This window comes from Lissotriton helveticus, chromosome 1_1, assembly GCF_964261635.1.
Source record: "Lissotriton helveticus chromosome 1_1, aLisHel1.1, whole genome shotgun sequence".
Taxonomy (NCBI): domain Eukaryota; kingdom Metazoa; phylum Chordata; class Amphibia; order Caudata; family Salamandridae; genus Lissotriton; species Lissotriton helveticus.
Window position 1 is genome coordinate 1,365,834,017 of NC_136057.1, and position 18,978 is coordinate 1,365,852,994.

Sequence of the window (18,978 nt, forward strand, 5' to 3'; positions counted from 1 at the left end):
CTATTTCTCATCGATTGTCTTTTTTTTACTCTGATTTCCGGATAGTTTCCTCACTTCCCAAGTGGAGCGCATGTTTGTATTTCTTTCAGCTTTTGGCCGAATGTATCACTTATAATGAATTTGGATTTACTATGTGCATAATTTTCTTTCTCAATAAAATCTCCTTGAAATGAAAAAAAAAATTCAAAGGTCTCCCACCTGGATCGGATTGGTGTCACTACAACGCGGTTTTTTACAACGCATTCCGTTACATCGGAATTTTTACAACGCAGGATCCATTACATCGGATGCCATTACAACGCATGGCATTACATAGCAGATGCTATTACAACGCATGGCATTACATCGTAAGTATAGGTAAGTATACCTTTTTAAAAAAAATGTAATTAAGTTAATTTAATTAATTTAATTTAATTAATTTAATTAAAATACATTTTAAAATAGTAATTAATTTAATTTAATAAATTTAAATCTATTTATTTAATTTAATTTTAATAAAAATTGTAATTAATTTTAATTAATTAATATAATGAAATTAATTTAATTTAAATATTTTTAAAATTGTAATTAAATTAAATTAATTAAAATAATTTATTTAATTTAATTAATTTAATTAAAAAATGTAATTAATATAATATAATTAATTTAATTTAATAAATATATTTTAATTAATTTATAAATGGTAAATATAATTTAATTAGCCCTAAGCACAAACCCAACCCTGAACCCTAAAACACCCCTGTACCCCAAAACCCAAACCCTGCCCTGAAACCTAAAAACACTCCTGTACCCCAAAACCCAAACCCTGCCCTAAAACCTAAAAACACCCCTGTACCCCAAAACCCAAACCCTGCCCTGAAACCTAAAAACACCCCTGTACCCCAAAACCCAAACCCTGCCCTGAAACCTAAAAACACCCCTGTACCCCAAAACCCAAACCCTGCCCTGAAACCTAAAAACACCCCTGTACCCCAAAACCCAAACCCTGCCCTGAAACCTAAAAACACCCCTGTACCCCAAAACCCAAACCCTGCCCTGAAACCTAAAAACACCCCTGTACCCCAAAACCCAAACCCTGCCCTGAAACCTAAAAACACCCCTGTACCCCAAAACACAAACCCTGCCCTAAAACCTAAAAACACCCCTGTACCCCAAAACCCAAACCCTGCCCTGAAACCTAAAAACACCCCTGTACCCCAAAACCCAAACCCTGCCCTGAAACCTAAAAACACCCCTGTACCCCAAAACCCAAACCCTTTAATTATAATTAATATTAATTAAATTTATTAAATAAAAATTAAATACTTACCTATACTTACGATGTAATGTCATGCGTTGTAATAGCATCTGCTATGTAATGCCATGCGTTGTAATGGCATCCGATGTAATGGATCCTGCGTTGTAAAAGTTCCGTTGTAATAGACTCCCGTTGTAAAAGTTGCGATGTAACGGTGCATCACCCCTGGATCGGGTCAGAAGCTGCCATGTATGCACCCCAAAGTCATGCTCTGTTCTTGCCCTGAGAGCGCTTTGTTTCATTTGTAGGCGTGAGAGCTCTTCTCAACAAAAGCTCTCTTTTTCTTTACAAAATTGCAGTTTTCATAGGTAGGGCAAACTTGACTAGGAGGCATTGGAGTGCTTTACAACAGCACCAATTACATTACATAAGAACACATTCATGTTTTTTAGGCACCAGGAGATTAAGTGATATGCCCAGAATGAATCCCAGGATGTTGTTGAACCAACGCAGACACTCAAACATGGTTCATTAGTTCCCAAGGCGGCAGCTCTGTCTCTGTCTATTACCCCACATTCGCCCTGCTCTCCTCAGTCTGGGCTCCAGCAGTCAGGAGGAAAGTGATGGGTCAGAGGCCTGGACAGTGCACTCCCCCCTCTATTGTTACCTTTTGAGTAGGATTTCACACTTTTATTTCCCTCCCTAGTTTTGTTTTCATTCCCCGGCCTAAACTTCCACTTTCACAAGGGAATCCTGTCTAAAACCACCTGACAGTCTGTTGAAACAATCTTTAATAAATCTCAGCAACGCAGAATGGCATGCACGCGTGGCACTGAGTATAAGGCACTGCCAGTTTAGGCCATGAGTTGCCAAAGTTGAAAAAGGTTTGTGTTAGTGGCCCCCGTCCTGCGGTGCCAAAACACAAGCTAAGAAAATAGACCCCCATCAGCTGTCTTCTCACTTCAGAGACATCTTTGGGTTGCAGAGGGCCCCGGTGCCACAGTAACTTCTGCACTGATGATATTTGCATCCCTCCTACCACGTTTAGTAGTCAGTCACAATTTGCTTGCAAATGCACCATTTGCTCACTCTTTTTGCTAATTGTTTCCAAGGAGAGAACCCCCCCCCCCCCCCCGCCCCTCCTTATGACGGTCGGACTCGCTCGCTCACCACGGGGCAGTAATGTCGAACTTTTACGGCCCACCACGTTCAAATGTCAACAGCCATCACTGCAGCCCATGGCATTTTGTGGCTGTATACACTATGAAAAGAGCACCACTCCAGAATCTCATCAGCTGGTGAACTCTCGTAGGGCACTGAAGGGAAGCACTAGGTGCAGACACAAGAGTATACTTGGTCGTGCCCAAATTCACAAAGTAATCACAAATGTCTCCCTCAGTCCTGTAACATTGGTTCATTGATATACAGTTCACTGCTAACAAGCAGATCACTCAGAAAGACACATTTCTCCCTTTTTACCTGCCTTTCTAAGGACTCAGATACACTGAATCGTGTCAAGCAAAAACTGTGATGCATGTACCAGATAGAAAAGACCTGAAAGTGGGTGTCCAAGTACTATAATCACTAACACAACAGGATGATGGATGGAGTGCTGAAACCTTTCAACCACTCACCCCCAGTCCCAGATCTGGGTTTAATCCAGTGTTCTTTTGCTCACTTCGCCACCACAGTTTGGACCCAGCATATGCAAATCAGTCGTAACCCTGTTCCTCATGGGAACAGTCCAGCCCGAACTGCCAGGCCAGGTGCTCCTTGGAATGAAAACAAGCATCCTAGGACTGGTTTCGGGGTATTACCTCTCATCAGCCAGGCTAGCTTGAATTTAGGGGCACAGTGAGCAAGGGACCAACGTCTGGGCATACCCATGGCCACACTGAGTAGACGAAAAGCACTTAATAACTAATAACAAAAGTATTACTTGGTTTAGTAATAACATTTAAGTTGCTACTAGATGATTTATTTTGTTGTGGTATGATGTGTAATTGGTTTTTGTTATTAATATTACAATTTTTGGCAGCCGACTTCCAGCTTGGCACCGTGACTGCCTTGTAGCCACCAAGCTTGCGTTCTTGAATCCTCTGGTTGCCAACTGCATTTGCCCTATCAGGGGTGGCTCCTCCGCAGTGGCAGAGGAGCATCACCTCACTGGCTTAGAGCCAGCAGGTAAAAAATAAAATATTCTATCATCAGTTTATTTTTCACCTGCTGGCTGATCCAGCGTGCGTAGAGAGGGGCTTGGCCGGGGCCATGAGAGGGGGGAGGACTGGTTTGTGCACTTTTTTAAGTGCGCATGTGTGTTTGGCCGGTCATCTTAGGTTTCTCCAACCCAGCTGTATTGAACAGCCAGGTTGGAGAAAAAGCACAGACTCCCTCTTCTGAGTGGAGCATCAAACCAGCCTGCTCAGGCTAATCCCCGCGCTGCTCTTATAGCATGAGAGCAGTACAAGGATTGCGCGGGGAGTCTGTGATGCTGTCCCAGTGTCTGCTGGGACCAGGAAGAACACAGAAGCGCGACACGGGAGGCGGCCGGCAGCTTCAGGTAAGTACCTTTTTTCAATTGTTGTGGTGACAAATTGTCCTTATTCCTTTAAGGACAATTTGTCTGTCACGCGCCTGTTCTCAGGCACTGTTGTCATTTGTATATGCCGATCATTCTGGAGCTCTCGTGCTTCTGTGAGTTTGACAGTTGCAGCGGGAACACCAGGATGAGCGGTTGTGGGTTTTACTTTCTCCATGCTTAAAACCTAATAAAGGTTTTCAAACTAAACCAAGCATAAGGATCATCATTTCCACACAAGAACCCTCTTTCAACATATGGCGACGATCGGGAGAACAAACGACACCTGGACAAGAAGAAAGTATAAACCCACCGACCGGCTCAAACGCTTTCATTTTACCATCTGCCACCTTACTAACTACCTACTCGAACACTCTAAGAAAACGTATTATCATACTTTAAGCAACACCAAACAAGCCATTGGAGAACTTTTCACTTAAGCCTGCCTAAAGATTTCGTCCTGCTGCCTCCTCTGTTCCGGATACCTACCAGTTCGTGTTTATCCTGGCATTTCCCTGAGCGTCTCCGAACTACTACTGTTCTGACAGAGCTTCGATTTTCATGTGCCACTTCGGAGGGCTTCAGAGGGCTGCTCCTGTCGTGCTACATTCACATAGCTTCCCCAGTTACAAATTTTGTCAAGAGCAGTGTATGTTCGCTGCTGTGGAGAAGTATTTGCGGTGACTGAGACTGTAGCTGACTTTGGCACTAATTGTGAGTAATTGATGTATTTTACATTTTGCCCTCTGTGTGCCCCCGTGATGACGGTTATACACTTGCCGTTCATTTTTAAATTGGCACGAGCTGACACTCATCTTTCATTTAGCACGCGCAGCCTTACATCTGCCCGACGCTCCTTACATCTCTCCCTTCTCCTTTTGTGACGTCAACATATCTTTGCAATATCAATTAGTGCATCTCCGTGCCCTGAACCATCCTGCACGTCAAAAACGTCCCGCCATTTTGAATTTGGCGAGTTTTCTCCAGCTTTCACCAGACGTCACGCTGTGCCAACTACTATGTTCTCATTTATCAACAAAGTTTTCGTTAAGAGGACTCCAATGCACCCCCTCTTTCGTGCTTTCATCAACTTGAGTGTTTTTCCTCCTGTAACAGACTTACTTCAAGGTAATCGGAATGGCTTAGTTGCTTCAAAAACACTGGAATGTCTCAACCAATCTTCACATTTCAACACAGCTGTTTATGGATGTCTCCTAGCAACAGCTGTCTTCAGCTACAACATGAGACATTGTTATCCAGCAGACGGGCTGATTTATCCATCAAGACCACGGTGACCACCTTAATTATTTTATCTTTTTGTTTTCTGGGGGAAGTATTTCTTCTTTCCTATGTATTCTGTATAATTCTATTCAAAAAGCCTAATTGTACATGGGGATAAGGTTACTTTATTTTTGATGCAATCTTCTTTAGGTATTCTCCATGGGATTGATATTCTTTGCAGTTATATTTAAACAAGTATTTCCTGAATATCCTAACGTTTATATTTGGCATAAGTAATTTCATGATTTGCATGCTCCGTTTTTGTTCTCGCTGCCATGTGACTAATTGTCACAACTATACCTCCAGCTTGTGATTGGGGTAATTCTATGGTATTACATTATAATGTTTGGCATTATATGCCAAATGCCACACATACTTAAATATTGCAGTTTTACAATTTTTCATATACAATAAGTTCCTCTTACGTATACACCCAGTTTTTCAGTTTGCATTTAATGCTTCGTACCGTGTGGTTTGTCCATCACACCTAAATATATACTTATTGTATTGTATTCAGGATTGGTTTCTATGCATTGCATTTTACAGTGTACTAGCTTTTAGTCATGTGGCTTGCACCCACAACTATTACGTACACATTTTTGTCATGTAGCTTGCACCCACATTTATTACGTACATTTTGCATTGATCTGTCATGTGGCCTACACCCACGTTTACTCTTCATAATATTACATTTTGTTAAGTGCATTTCACCTACATCTATCATATACATTTTGCTTTGTTAAGTGTGCCATGTTCACACTTCATACCTACATTTTGCTTTGTTCAGTGTGCCATGTTCACACTCCATATGTACATTTTGCTTTGTTCAGTGTGCTATGTTCACACTCCATATGTACATTTTGCTTTGTTCAGTGTGCCATATTCACACTCCATATGTACATTTTGCTTTGTTCAGTGTGCCATGTTCACACTTCACAGGTATTTCACACCACATCTGTGCATTTTACACATTGTTTCATGTTGCACAAGTAGTTTGACCGTTCCACCCTTCTGTGGATTCGTCACTTACAATGTATTCTACTATTTACAAGTAGTTTGACCGTTCCACTCTCTTGTGGAGTGGAGAAGTGTGGCTCAGTGGTTAGAGGCAGCAGACCCGGAAGCTGAGATCGGTCCTGGACCAGGGTTCAATTCCCCGCCTCGGCGGGGTCTTGGGCTAAAAATTCCACTGACTCGATAATTCTCGCCCTGGTGCCTCCTCGACTCACGGGTTCACACTCTGCGACTCTGGGCAATAGCTTGCTTAATCTCCACAACGGCCCCTCGCGGCGGGATGCCTGACTTTCACCTTGTGGATACCCTGATATCTCACAGGGGAATACCAGGAAGGGTTCCCTAAGCAAGCGCCGGGAAACCCACTGCTGTGCGCTATATAAGCTCAACTACATTTACATTTACATTTGTGGATTTGTCAATTAAAGTTTTTCCTACATTTACCTGTATCTTGCTGTTTTACCATGTTTCTTACTACTGCTGTACACTGCTCCCTGTACTTCTTTACTTCTTTCATCATTTCACTTTCTCAACATATTGCCTCAACCCTGTACATTACTCTTGTCAGCCTGGCCAGCTCTCATTATGTTTGTATTTGGGTTGTTGTTTATTTTGTTTGTGTGAGGGAGTGAGTGTTTATCTTTTGTGAGATAGATGCATAAGTTGTTTGTATCTTCTTTCCTGCTGTCTTTCCTGCTTTCTCCTTTTATCCTCATAAACAAAAAGTATCATTCTATGTAACTTCTTTTCCAAATCTCTTTTCTGTTCTCTGCATTGCCTATTCTTCTTGTTGCATTTTATCACATTCTACTCTGTCATTGATTGTTATTAATGCTTCTTTCTTTTTTGTCAAAAGAAGGGGGATGATGTTGTGGTGACAAATTGTCCTTATTCCTTTAAGGACAATTTGTCTGTCACGCGCCTGTTCTCAGGCGCTGTTGTCATTTGTATATGCCGATCATTCTGGAGCTCTCGTGCTTCTGTGAGTTTGACAGTTGCAGCGGGAACACCAGGATGAGCGGTTGTGGGTTTTACTTTCTCCATGCTTAAAACCTAATAAAGGTCTTCAAACTAAACCAAGCATAAGGATCATAATTTCCACACAAGAACCCTCTTTCAACATTAATTTATTAAAATATTATTATTAATCCACCGTGATCCCACCTGCGCTTCCCCGCCCCCCCCCTCCACCTCCACCTGCCACACCCCTTTTTGTTTGTGGAGGTCACCACTGCTAAAGGTGGGCTACTGCAATTACGCCACAGAGAAGAACCAAATTACATGGAAGGGTTGACTAAATTGTGTGTCAAGTGGCTTAATGGGGCACATTTGGTGATAGTCTAATTTATTCCTTTGGTCATTTTTACACAGATTAACATTTTCTTGCATTATCTTGGCAAACTCCTTCATAAGTGCTCCTTGGAACATGGTCGAGCCCACCCTGACCTTTAGGAGGTAGGGTGAACCCAATGATGAGGCATCCCACTACTAGGGTAGCTGCCCAAGTATGTTCAATTTTAGAAAAGAGGAACATTACCATTTAGTGCTAAAGCGTGATGTGAAGAAAAGCAAACAATAAAATAAATTTAATTTCCATTGAGTGCTGTAAACAAGCCAATAGTTCATATTTATTATTTTTTAGTATTATGTACTTTCTGCACTTACTACTGATACAAATGCAGACCCGCAAATTCATCTGTTGTATGGCATCATGGACAGGAACTAGTTCCAAAGAATTTGATTAAGAACACTTTTACATCTTTTGTTTCTATTAACTTTCTGATCCTTGACCTTCCTTCCATAGGTTCAGCATATGCCATGGTATGCTATGCTTTGAAGTGTAATATGATAATGTAACATGCACTCTTAAAGCAGCATACTTCAATCTGTGGTATTCATTTTTTTCCTTTTGGAGGTATGTGAAAACTGTGCAGTTGACACAAAAATTCACCAAATTACCCTAAAAGGAGCCTTGAATTTTGATATTTTAGAAGGGCCACCAGGTAAATAGTACAAGCGAAACAGTGGTTCTGCCACTCTTACAAATCAAAAATGATTTATAAGCAATTATGCCTCTCCAAATGGACGAGAACAGTCAACAAATGAGCAGGCACGATGCACCTTATGTCCAAACCAAAAACGCAAAACTCTTATATTATTTTCACGATATTTTTGTTTTATCAGTAAGTGTAAACCTATTTTAGTACATATATTTACATACACACAGAACAGTTCTTTGGAACTAACATTTAGGACTTCAAAGTGCACAAACATTAAAATATTTACATGTCACAACACATTCCACAAGATACACGGACATATACTACATAGAAAAGTTATATCTAAACACAGTGCAAAGTTTTGAAAGAAGAAAAAAGAAATATCAGCCCAGTGAGTGATTTATCATTAGTTTGTTATCCTGGGCGATCATCAACACTTGAAAATAAAGCTTCGACGTTTCGACCCCTGAACAAAATGCGATATTATAACCGTCTTGGTAGGGTCTTCCTCTGGACTAACTGGAAGGTCTGTGTGCAGCCTTTATGGGGCTCCTATTCGTGGCACTGTGGTCCTAATCACGTGCGGTCAGTGATCTGGTCACTTCAAGGATTAATCATGCAAGTCATTCCTTGGGCCTGCTGCCTCCTCTCACGGCCCTTCTATTGACTCCAAAAGGCTTAATAGTCGCCTTTTTTTCGTCTGTATCGTGTCGTGCTTCACAAACACGATACAGACGACGAGGGCTGCCCGTCGCTCTGAAGGATAGGAAGGATCATTTTCAAAGTTACAAAAAGGCAAATATTTAGCCTTATGGAGTCAATAGAAGGGCCGTGAGGGGAGGCAGCAGGCCCCTCGGATTTCCCCTTCTAATACATAAAGAAACCCACATGGAGCCCCGTGTGCCTGACGCCGGCGGAATGACTTACATGATTAATCCTTGAAGTGACCAGATCACTGACCGCATGTGATTAGGACCACAGTGCCACGAATAGGAGCCCCATAAAGGCTGCACACAGACCTTCTAGTTAGTCCTGAGGAAGACCCTACCAAGACAGTTATAATATCGCATTTTGTTCAGGGGTCAAAACCTCAACGCTTTATTTTCAAGTGTTGATGATCGCCCAGGATAACAAACTAATGATTAATCACTCACTGGGCTGATATTTCTTTTTTCTTCTTTCAAAACTTCGCACTGTGTTTAGATATAATTTTTCTATGTAGTATATGTCCATGTATCTTTTGGAATGTGTTGTGACATGTAAATATTTTAATGTTTGTGCACTTTGAAGTGCTAAATGTTAGTTCCAAAGAACTGTTCTGTGTGTATGTAAATATATGTACTAAAATAGGTTTACACTTACTGATAAAACAAATATATCGTGAAAATAATATGAGTTTTGCGTTTTTGGTTTGGACATAAGGTACATCGTGCCTGCTCATTTGTTGACTGTTCTCATCCATTTGGAGAGACATAATTACTTATAAATAGTTTTTGATTTGTAACAGTGGCAAAACCACTGTTTCGCTTGTAGTATTAATGCCCAGGTTCTGCACTAGACTGGGCAACCCCATTTCTGTATATCGTTCACCAGGTAAATAGGGCAAGAAAATAATAGGGTAAGGTGTTTCGTAAATTGTACTATTTAAGTTCCCAGTGCCATTTCTCCCTAGAGGTGTAAGAAAAACAAATATTTTTTCCAGTAGATAATCAAAATCTAAATTAAATAATACAAATCAAAATCTAAAGAATGAAAGACAAAAGGTCCAGAAGTATACAGATAGCAAACATATCTTGCCAATTTACCTAAATTACATACTTTCTGCACAAAAATATTTTGGATGTAATTTGCGTCCCACATGCCGAACCTGTATGCTGGAAGTGGCTGCATATCGATGCTTGTGGTGGAATGGTCATACAAGTAATCTTAAGAGTGAGCCTGCAACCTATGTTTATAGTCCAGTATGTTCATCAAAGAATGAGTAATAACAAGTGTGAGCCTGTGCCTGAGTGGATGCCCACCAGGGCCGGACATGCCTTTTATTCCACCTGGTTTTTCTCCAGTGGGCTGGAGCCCTTGGATGCAAGGTTTGAAAGCCCAGGGCTGCTCCTTGTGCCTCTGTCCCTTTCCCCAGCTTCCAGAGGTTAATTGCAACAGGCATTGGGAGTCTTCAAGAGAGAGAGAGAGAGAAAGGGTTTGAGGGGGGTAAGCCAGAGAGGAAGCGATGATAAAGGAGAGGTAGAGAATGGGTGGATAAAAAGAGAGAGGTTGTTCGAGCAGAGGGAGCGGGCTTGATGTGAGCATTTTTGCCAGGGATGCTTTTGGTTCCCCAGTCCGGCCCTGAGGCACACCTGTTATAGTTGCATGTGTAGCAGTTACGTCTACAGCTTGCAGTACATCTTGTGACACATATACAGCAGAGACTAAGCCTGCATGTGTGGCAGGGAGTAAGGGTCAACTCAACAACCTGTCTGATTTCTTGTCATACCTGAATTCTTCTGCTTTCCTGTCACTATGAGTTCTGTACTGACAGTTATCATTTACTTGACATGGTGACCCGCTGATCACCCATGTTAAACAGAAGTGACCATGTTATTGTGACATAGCCACAACCACTCGAACAACATTTATATATGCCATACGAACAAAAATGTTATTTTTATGCGGTTAAGAACCCTTACCTCTTGATTATGAGAGAGCAGCAAATTGTGCTGCCTCACTCAGATCGCTATTTAATATTAACACATACTCTGAGGTCTGTTTTAGCAATCTCACTGAGTGCTATTATTCTGTTTCATGTGGCCACAATTTCACCTTTTCCACAAGTATGTTCTAGATGTGAGTCCAGGGTTTTTGTTGTTTATGCAGTGTTACATTTGTAAAATAATGACTGCCGGTGCCCTATCAGTGCCGGCAGGGGCACTTAATTGGTTTCTGGTGCTTGGCACTGGCCCTTAATTGTCATTGCCACACTAATGACACTCTGCCACATGGTGGCGCTGCTAATGTAATTTAGAGATTAGCAAAACAACAGTTGTTTATAAATAGAATATATTAATAATTGCCTCCCAAGCCATTCCTTTAGCTTTGGTGACCTGGAATAATCTAGACTGTCGCACTTGTAGGCAAAAGAGATGGTTAGTAGTTGTTTTGGTACGGTCATTGGCAGCAATGATGGGGCGATGGGTGGTGCTAGCTGCAGTGACCTCTTGGTCAGAGCCCTGGCACTTATTATTTTACAAATTACCACTGCAAAAAGCTCTATCAAAACCCCGCGGCTGACACAACTACAATGTCAACCTGAATTCCCATGGCCACATAGTCCAGAATCCATGAACCCAGGCATCTTTGATCCACTGCCAGACACTCGCTGTCCTTGTAACTCACTCTTGTATGTTCCCTCTTTCTTCCTTTGTGACGGGTTTTCTGTCTTACCCTTCCTCCGTCGTTCTGCTTTCTTTGTTTTTCCTCTGTTGATATAAGGAAATGTCTGATGTGAAAAAATAGGCATTGGTTCTCAAAACTGAGCACCAGTGGCCTCCACCGGCAACCACCAGCTAAATTAAGCACTGGGTTTATGACAATGTATTGTTAAAAAAGGTGCTATTTTGATTAGCATGTGCTGACTATGGATGGTCATAACAAATTTCACTCTTACATTTAGAATGATGTTCTTAGAAACAAACCATAAGTTCTATTTTTACACAAAGGTCTTCCCGTTGAAGCTCTTTCAGCACACTCAGAAGGGGTTAGGCTTAGTTATTGCACTTGCGTATTAAGTATTTTATGGATTTTTTTTGTAAATCCTTCAAATGTTACCGAGCAGGTGCCTCTTGCCGGCACCCCCAAACTTGTTCTAGTATCACTGTCCGTATGAGGCCTGCTATACCAATGTTTGAGTTGCAGTTCCTCTCTTGTCCTTTAGAAGGCAGTATAGGATAAGCAAAGGACACAGCTTAGGGTTTTCTCCTGTGTGAATTTCTTGTAACGTAACGGATTTCTTGTATGTAGCTCAACTAGAAATATGTGATTTTTCGGCTGCGGCGTTTTTCCATATTATTATAGATTTGTGATGTAATCTTTGTCCAGACAGTGTTACCATATGTGAAACTGTACAACTATTGAAGTAATACCATTACGCCACATAATTTGCCTTTTCTTTCCGCAGAATTTAGTCAAACCTGCTGCAAAATTTGGTCGTCCGCTGCGAATAATTCCAGTGACCCTGCTTATATGGCAGTTGGGAGGCTCCCTAATGATTTGTTGCATCGTTTGTCTTTGGTTGTGGGTCTGCTGATGGCGTGGGGGCTGTTGGAGGAGGGCTGACGGTGGGATTTTCAGGGGGCGTGTTTAGTTGGTGCATATTGGGGTCATCTCTGCAGAGTCCATCACAGTGGATGTGTGAGTCTTATCCTCTGTCTAAACCTTAGTGAGCCTCAAGGTGTTTTTGTCGGTCACAAGGGCAGGGTTGAACTGACCTACCAGGCAACCTGCAGTGCCCAACGGGCTGGTCTCACAGATGAGTGTATGGGCGGGTATTTTAGCACTATGTGGGCCTGTTTTATGGTCAGGTGGGCAAGTTTTTACTGTTGATTCCTTTGATATTACCACAAACATTGCCAGCAGCAAGCACAAATGCATGCAGTCTTCCGAAACTTGCAGAATATCTATACAGCATGACTTGACAAGTTTGTAGATACAGACTCTGACAGAGCTTCAAGGGTTTATTCAAGTAGAATAATCAGTAACATCTCATCCACCCACCAGGTCCAGGTTTGGGTTTCAACTGGCAACGAGCGGAACCCAGGGTGATCAGAACGTACTGACCACCACATTCCAATGTCCTAAGATCTAATTCTACGCAAGATACCACACATCTCCCCCTTTTATAACAACATGTACACCCTAATTAACTTATACAACTCTAAATAAAAGAAATTTACAGCAAAAAGTCAAAAGCTGACAGAAAGGTGGTGGATGAATCAGAATTTATACAAAAAACGTAAAAGCATAAAAATAACTTCTTAATGAAGAAACAACCGATTCACATCTAGGCCAAATGCACACAAGGTTTTAGCAATTGCAAATGGAGAATTAAGCTGTTTGCACCCGCTAAATAGCTTGCTTTATATAGCTCGAATTTGAGCGGAAGAACTTGGAGCACTTTACATGAGCACCAGTTACATTACACAAGGTCACATACATTTTTACAGGCATAGAGAGATTAAGTGATTTGTCCAGAATCACATGATATTGAGCCGGCACCAAGACTCAAACCTGGTTCCCCAACTACAAAGTCAGCCGCTCTAAGGCCACAGCCTCTCCATGCTCAGTGTTCCAGCTAACTGCACTTTGAGACACTGGTAACTGCAATGGGCATTTGTTCAAGAATATAAACTGCATATTAAGTTTAGGGGAAATAACAATGTGAGCTTGTTTGTACGTGCATAGCTAAAAGTAAAAAAAAAAGTGGTACGACGCGGTGCAGCCACGTCATATCGCTTTTTCTTTTTAACTTTAAGCTATGTAGAACAGCAGCTCGCACAGCTGTGCAACATTTAAAAAAACATTGACAAAGCCAATAGATCTTGCATAGGCGAAACCTATTGGCTTTGATAATGCTTGTAAATTCTTCCCACCATCGTTCCACATCAGCTAAGAAAGAGCTTCAGAGGAAAGCACTCTTGAAAATAGGTTTATTGAAAAACATGTACAGATTTCAAAATGCTTTCCCATAATCTTGTTGACTATGTTTGCCGTGCTCTGAATTTTGCCCTCTGACGGCCCTAGGCTCATTCTCATGTGTTTACCCTTTGCAGGCAATCTGGACAGGCATCACTATGAAACCTTCGAGAAGTTTGGGAATAACACCTTTCTGCTTCATCTGGATAACGGACGGGGGTGAGTGGGGTGCCACAGGGAGGGGACAAAGGTGGAGAGAAAGGGAGGATGAAGAAGATGGTAAGGAGAAAAGATCAAAAAGGGGTTCAAGATTAGAAAGAAGTTCAGAAAGAATGTAGGAGAGAATAAGAGGACCAGGGTAAGCGGAAGAGGAAACAGAAGGGATAGAGAAAGAGGGGTAATTAGAGAGACAGGGAATGTTGTTGGGTATGAGGTAATTGCTGAAATGGGTGAAGCTGAAGATATTTAGAAAAGGGAGGAGAGACGATTTGAGAGGATTTCATAACCATGAAAACTGCTTGCTGTACGCACGCTTTACAAATGCTGTGTAACATAACATAACAGGAAGCAGTGCTTAATTTGAGCCAGTGGTTTCCAGTGCCCAGCACGAGCACTTCATTGTCAACACCGGTGCTTGGGACAGTCTGCCACAAGGTGGTGATATCTGGCTAATTTACAAATGAGCACAACAGTTACTTATTATTTCAATATACATTCAAAATTATTATTACCTGCCGCCCAAGCCATTCTTATAGTTTTGGGAGCCCAAAATAGTCCGAATTGTCACACTTGCAGGAGTGTGAAGGTTAGTAGTTTGTTATTACTATCATTGGCAGCATGCCACGGGGAATGTTTGGTGCAAGCTGCAGTTGCCTCCTGACGAAAGCCCTGCAACTTATTTTTTATTTTATTTTGTCTTACAAATTAGGCATGGAGAGAAAGAAATTGAAGAACGGGGAACTAAGCTAAAATAGAGAGGAAGAAAGACTGAATTAGAGAGAAGTTATGTGAGGGATGAAGACAAATGTGAAAGAGAAAGAAGGACACACAAAGAGAAATGAGAGAGGTTGAGATTAGGATTTAGGTAGAAGCTGGAAACAGGAAGGGAGAGAAGGGGAGCAAAGGGAAATATAGAGAACGAGACTCCAAGGCGTGGGAAAGAGGTTGAATGAAGGATAAGGGAGAAAGGTAAAGAATGGTGCAAAAGAAAGAAGATAGGGGTTTAAAAAGAAGAGATGAGATGGAGAAAGGGGAACAAATGGAGAAAGTGGAGGAGAGAAATGGGAGGCAATATGTGGGCAAAAAGAAAGGCTAGAGAAGTGAGAGAAGAATGGAGATAGGTGAAGAAGAGGTAACACTGGGAGGCAGTGGCGCAAAGGAGAAGGGAGAGTAAGGGATCAAGTGAAAACGATGAAAGATGAGAGATTGGCAGAGGAAAAAGGGAAAATGGAAGAAAGATGGGTCAGTGAGAATGAATGGGAAAAGGAATGTGAGCGAGGTAGAAAAGGGGGAAAAGGGAAGTCACAGAGGAAGCGAAGAAGGTAAGTTGACACAAAGGGAAGGCAGAGTGGAGAGACGAAAGGAAATGTGAAAAGCCACGGGAATGGATGGACAGAGCTAAGAGAGAGAAAGGGAGGAAATATGCAATGAAACAGATGAGCGATTGGGGGAAAATTGAGGAACCACACATAAGCAGCTTAGAGAAGGGAGGTTAGGAGGAAAGGAGAATGAAAAAGAAACCGACAGAAGATGAAGGGTGGAACTTACAGAGAATAGTGGCGTGGGAACCTTAAGTAAATTGATTAAAGGACCTCAGAGAGAAAGAAGGAAAAAAGGGTGAGAGACAAGGAGACTAGAGGGTTGCTAGAAGATGATACAAATAGAAGAGTGACTGGAGAATAAACGGGGCAAGATTGAGGAAGAAACGTGGAGAGGGGGTAGAGATAAATAGTAGGGAGATGGTAAGAAACTTATTGAAGTACAAAAAAAGTATGAAAGCAAGAGAGCGCAATTGGTAGAGGAAAAGAATGCTACAGACTTGAAAACAGATAAAAGATAGGAATGGATTAAGGCAAGAGAGACAGGAGAGGAGGAAATTGGGGAGAAAACGAGTAGGTCATGGGATGAAAAGAGTTAGGAGAGTTAAAGGAAAAAAGACGGTGTTGACTGATAAAGAGGTGAAGAATTGAAAGGAAGTGTGATGTAAGATAATGAAGTAGACATAATAATTAAAGAACATGTTTTTAATATAGTGCTTCACACCAACAGATGTTACTGCTGTCCAGAGGATGATACTCAGTTAGGAAGGGTGTTGAAAGATAATGAGAAGGAGAAAGGAAGATGCGCTGTAAAATAATAACTGTCTCTCCTATGTTTAGTTTTGGCCGCTATTCCCACGATGAGTTGTCTATCCTGGCCCCGGTACAGCAGTGCTGCAGGTAAATGCCGGAAAGGCAGCCAACCCTCAGGCTGTCATCTGTGCACTAGTGTGCTCTGTCCCTCAAAACTCATGTTTCTTACACCAAGCGTGCTTTTCCTCTGCCTTTCTTTCGCCTTACTACAATAGACAGTCTCCGGTGTTTTGTAGCAGCTCTGGGTTTGCCGTATCCTCCTGTTTCAGAATAACAAGCACTGAAACATGGAAAAATACAATTTCTTACTAAAAATACAAAAACCTCACAGAAACTACCTCGTCAGACATTGGAAAATGATTTTGTTAAAGTGGCCAAAAAAAAATCCAATATTTTCTGATCTAAACTCCAATTTCACTTGGGAGACATAGGAGAACGCCCATTGCTAAAAGCTGACCTTCTGTCAGTCTCTCCTTCATGTTGTTCTAGGATTTAAGGTGGTCTACTTTCTTGCCTCGTGCACTGGGAAGCAATATTACTCTATCAAAAAGAGAGTGTAAAAACATCCTCTCTGACCCCGGAAAGAGGTTCTTCAGAGAGTTGACACATGTCTTTCCCATTCCATGTTGCAGGACTCAAGGTGATCAGGAGTGTGTTTTTTTTTGTTGGGCACTTTGGGACAGTAATAGGTTTGTGACCAGGCTGTTGAGATAATTAGAAGATTGCCACCTTTTTTTTAAATCCATTTTGTAGGTCAGTCATACATACTTAATAGGCTGTCTGGTAGCAAAATACCTATTGTCAGCTTTCCAAGAACTTATAGACCACCCATTGCTTACTTCCATTTGATTTTGTCTCTCATTTGCTTGCTTCTAATTCGATGTCTTTCATTATCACAGCTTCTCCAACTTGTATTTGCCCCTCCCTTGGAGCATAGCCCTTTACCATTTCTCTGCATGACTGGTTTCTATCTTTCTTTGTCTGCTCACCTTTAGGAAACTTTTTTTTCTTTTTGGTTAAGCACTCTTTGAGAGTACATGTTTCCAACTCTCTCCTTCTCTTCCCCAGGACCTCCTCCCAAATGCCCACCGCTTCCCGCACCCCATGTTTCTCTTTCTTGTACCTTTCCTCCAGCCCCTCACATTCTAAACTGTTCTTTCCTTTGGTTTTTCTCACCTGCTGTATATGTTCCTTTCACTTTTGTGTGCTTCTCACTCTCTTGTGTGCTTCTACACGCTGCGTGTTCTTTTAACCACAGCCCCTTTGCTCTGTGTTCTTTTCGCCATATGTGCTTCTCCCTCACACCCTGTTTTGTTGTCTCATACAATGCTTTCTCTTCCTCAGCCCTACAACTCCATAATTTGCTTTCGCTGTCTTTGTTTTGTGTACTAAATTTCAGGGGAAAACCAACATTTATTATCAACTGATCAAAGTTTTGTCAACTAGCTTGGATCAGTAAATAAAAAATGAAAGCAAATGGTGCCCGCGTCAATCCACTGATGCAAGCCTGATGCATGCATGCCCCAGTGGCATTGTCAAACCAATAGTTCCCTAAGTCAAGACCTGTTGGCTTTGTCAATGCTTGTTTAAATTAACTGGATCCCCCACCTCGTCTGCAGGGGAAGAAATGCTCCTGCAGTATTATATTTTACAGCTATTTATGTAGCATTTGCCATAACCTTTGTGTCGTCTAAAGTGCTTAAAGTACGTGTCAGAAGTGGGATTCTGTGTGTATAAAGGAGTGTAAATATTTCCTCTCTAACTCATTCCTTAACTCCCATTTTGCTACCCCACCTCATCATACATCCGAGATGTAATTTACTTCATCCTGGAGATGAAAATCAGTTTCTCTTCCCAGTCGCTTTTCCCTCCTCGTCTTGCTCAGTACACTCCTTGCTTTCACCACATTTCACTCTCTTGTTTGTTTGTTTTTCTTCAGCTCGCCATTTAATTTTCCATCTTACTGATTTCTTTTTTTTTTTTTTTTTTACGCTCCTCCCTCAAAGGATAAAGAAGTCAACATATCTACGCCTGCAACTTCTGGCCTCTGAACCCTATCGCCTCAGCGATGTCATGCGCGAATCCCTGTCCTTTGACCAACTCACCCCTCTGCTGGCTGAACCACACCTAGTTGCCCTGGATCGCCGCCTGCGCACTGTGCTGCGCATCCTGCGCGACTGTGTGCATAAGGAGGGCTACGATGCGGTAGTGGAGAATGACACTCAGCGGCGCAATGTCCAGAAGTCCTGAGTAGCTGCATGCTGAATATCAAGTCACGATATGGGAATCATTTTTATTCTGGATCTTGAAGTTTTATCTTAAAATTCTGAGGTTGGTGATGATGGTCTCAGCGACATCTTTAAGACTACAACGCTGAAAGGATGTCAGTGCTGTATCATCATTGCATCAATATCAGTGCTACATCATTGTCACAACAAGGACAAGGCTTCATGCTCATTGCATTGTAAATGCTGCATCGTCGCTGCCCTGAAGTCAACGCTGCCTTGTCATTCCTTCGACGTCAAGATCGCATCCTCACTACACCATTATCAGTGTTGGGCAAGAATTGTATGAAGGACAATGCTGCCTTATCAAATTAGTGTCAATGCTGGATTCATCCTTACACTGACACCACATAATTGTTATCATCCTTCAAAGTTGTATTGACACTGTACGAAGGTCAACGCAGAGATGACCATGGTGTTGCAAACAATGATAGCTTGTAACTTGCTAAGCACAATGAAAACTAATAAAATTATTTTGGGAACAGTTTAAAAATGATTGTATTTCTACCAACTCTTTTACAAGCCTCTAGACTACGGGACTAGGAAACAA

At 41.7% G+C, this 18,978-nt stretch overlaps 1 protein-coding gene across 1 annotated transcript in view; it reads left to right on the forward strand.

The window, feature by feature from the left end:
- The window catches only part of LOC144824441 (extracellular serine/threonine protein kinase FAM20C-like), a 55,775-nt gene extending 36,998 nt beyond the window's left edge, over positions 1–18,777 (forward strand). Inside the window, exons 8-10 of the mRNA XM_078683546.1 lie at positions 13,930–14,011; positions 16,171–16,230; positions 18,150–18,777. Of these exons, the coding sequence (XP_078539672.1) occupies positions 13,930–14,011; positions 16,171–16,230; positions 18,150–18,393 (386 nt within the window). The 3' untranslated portion in view covers positions 18,394–18,777. The remainder of the gene's footprint in view (positions 1–13,929; positions 14,012–16,170; positions 16,231–18,149) is intronic.
- Positions 18,778–18,978: the final 201 nt, after the last annotated feature.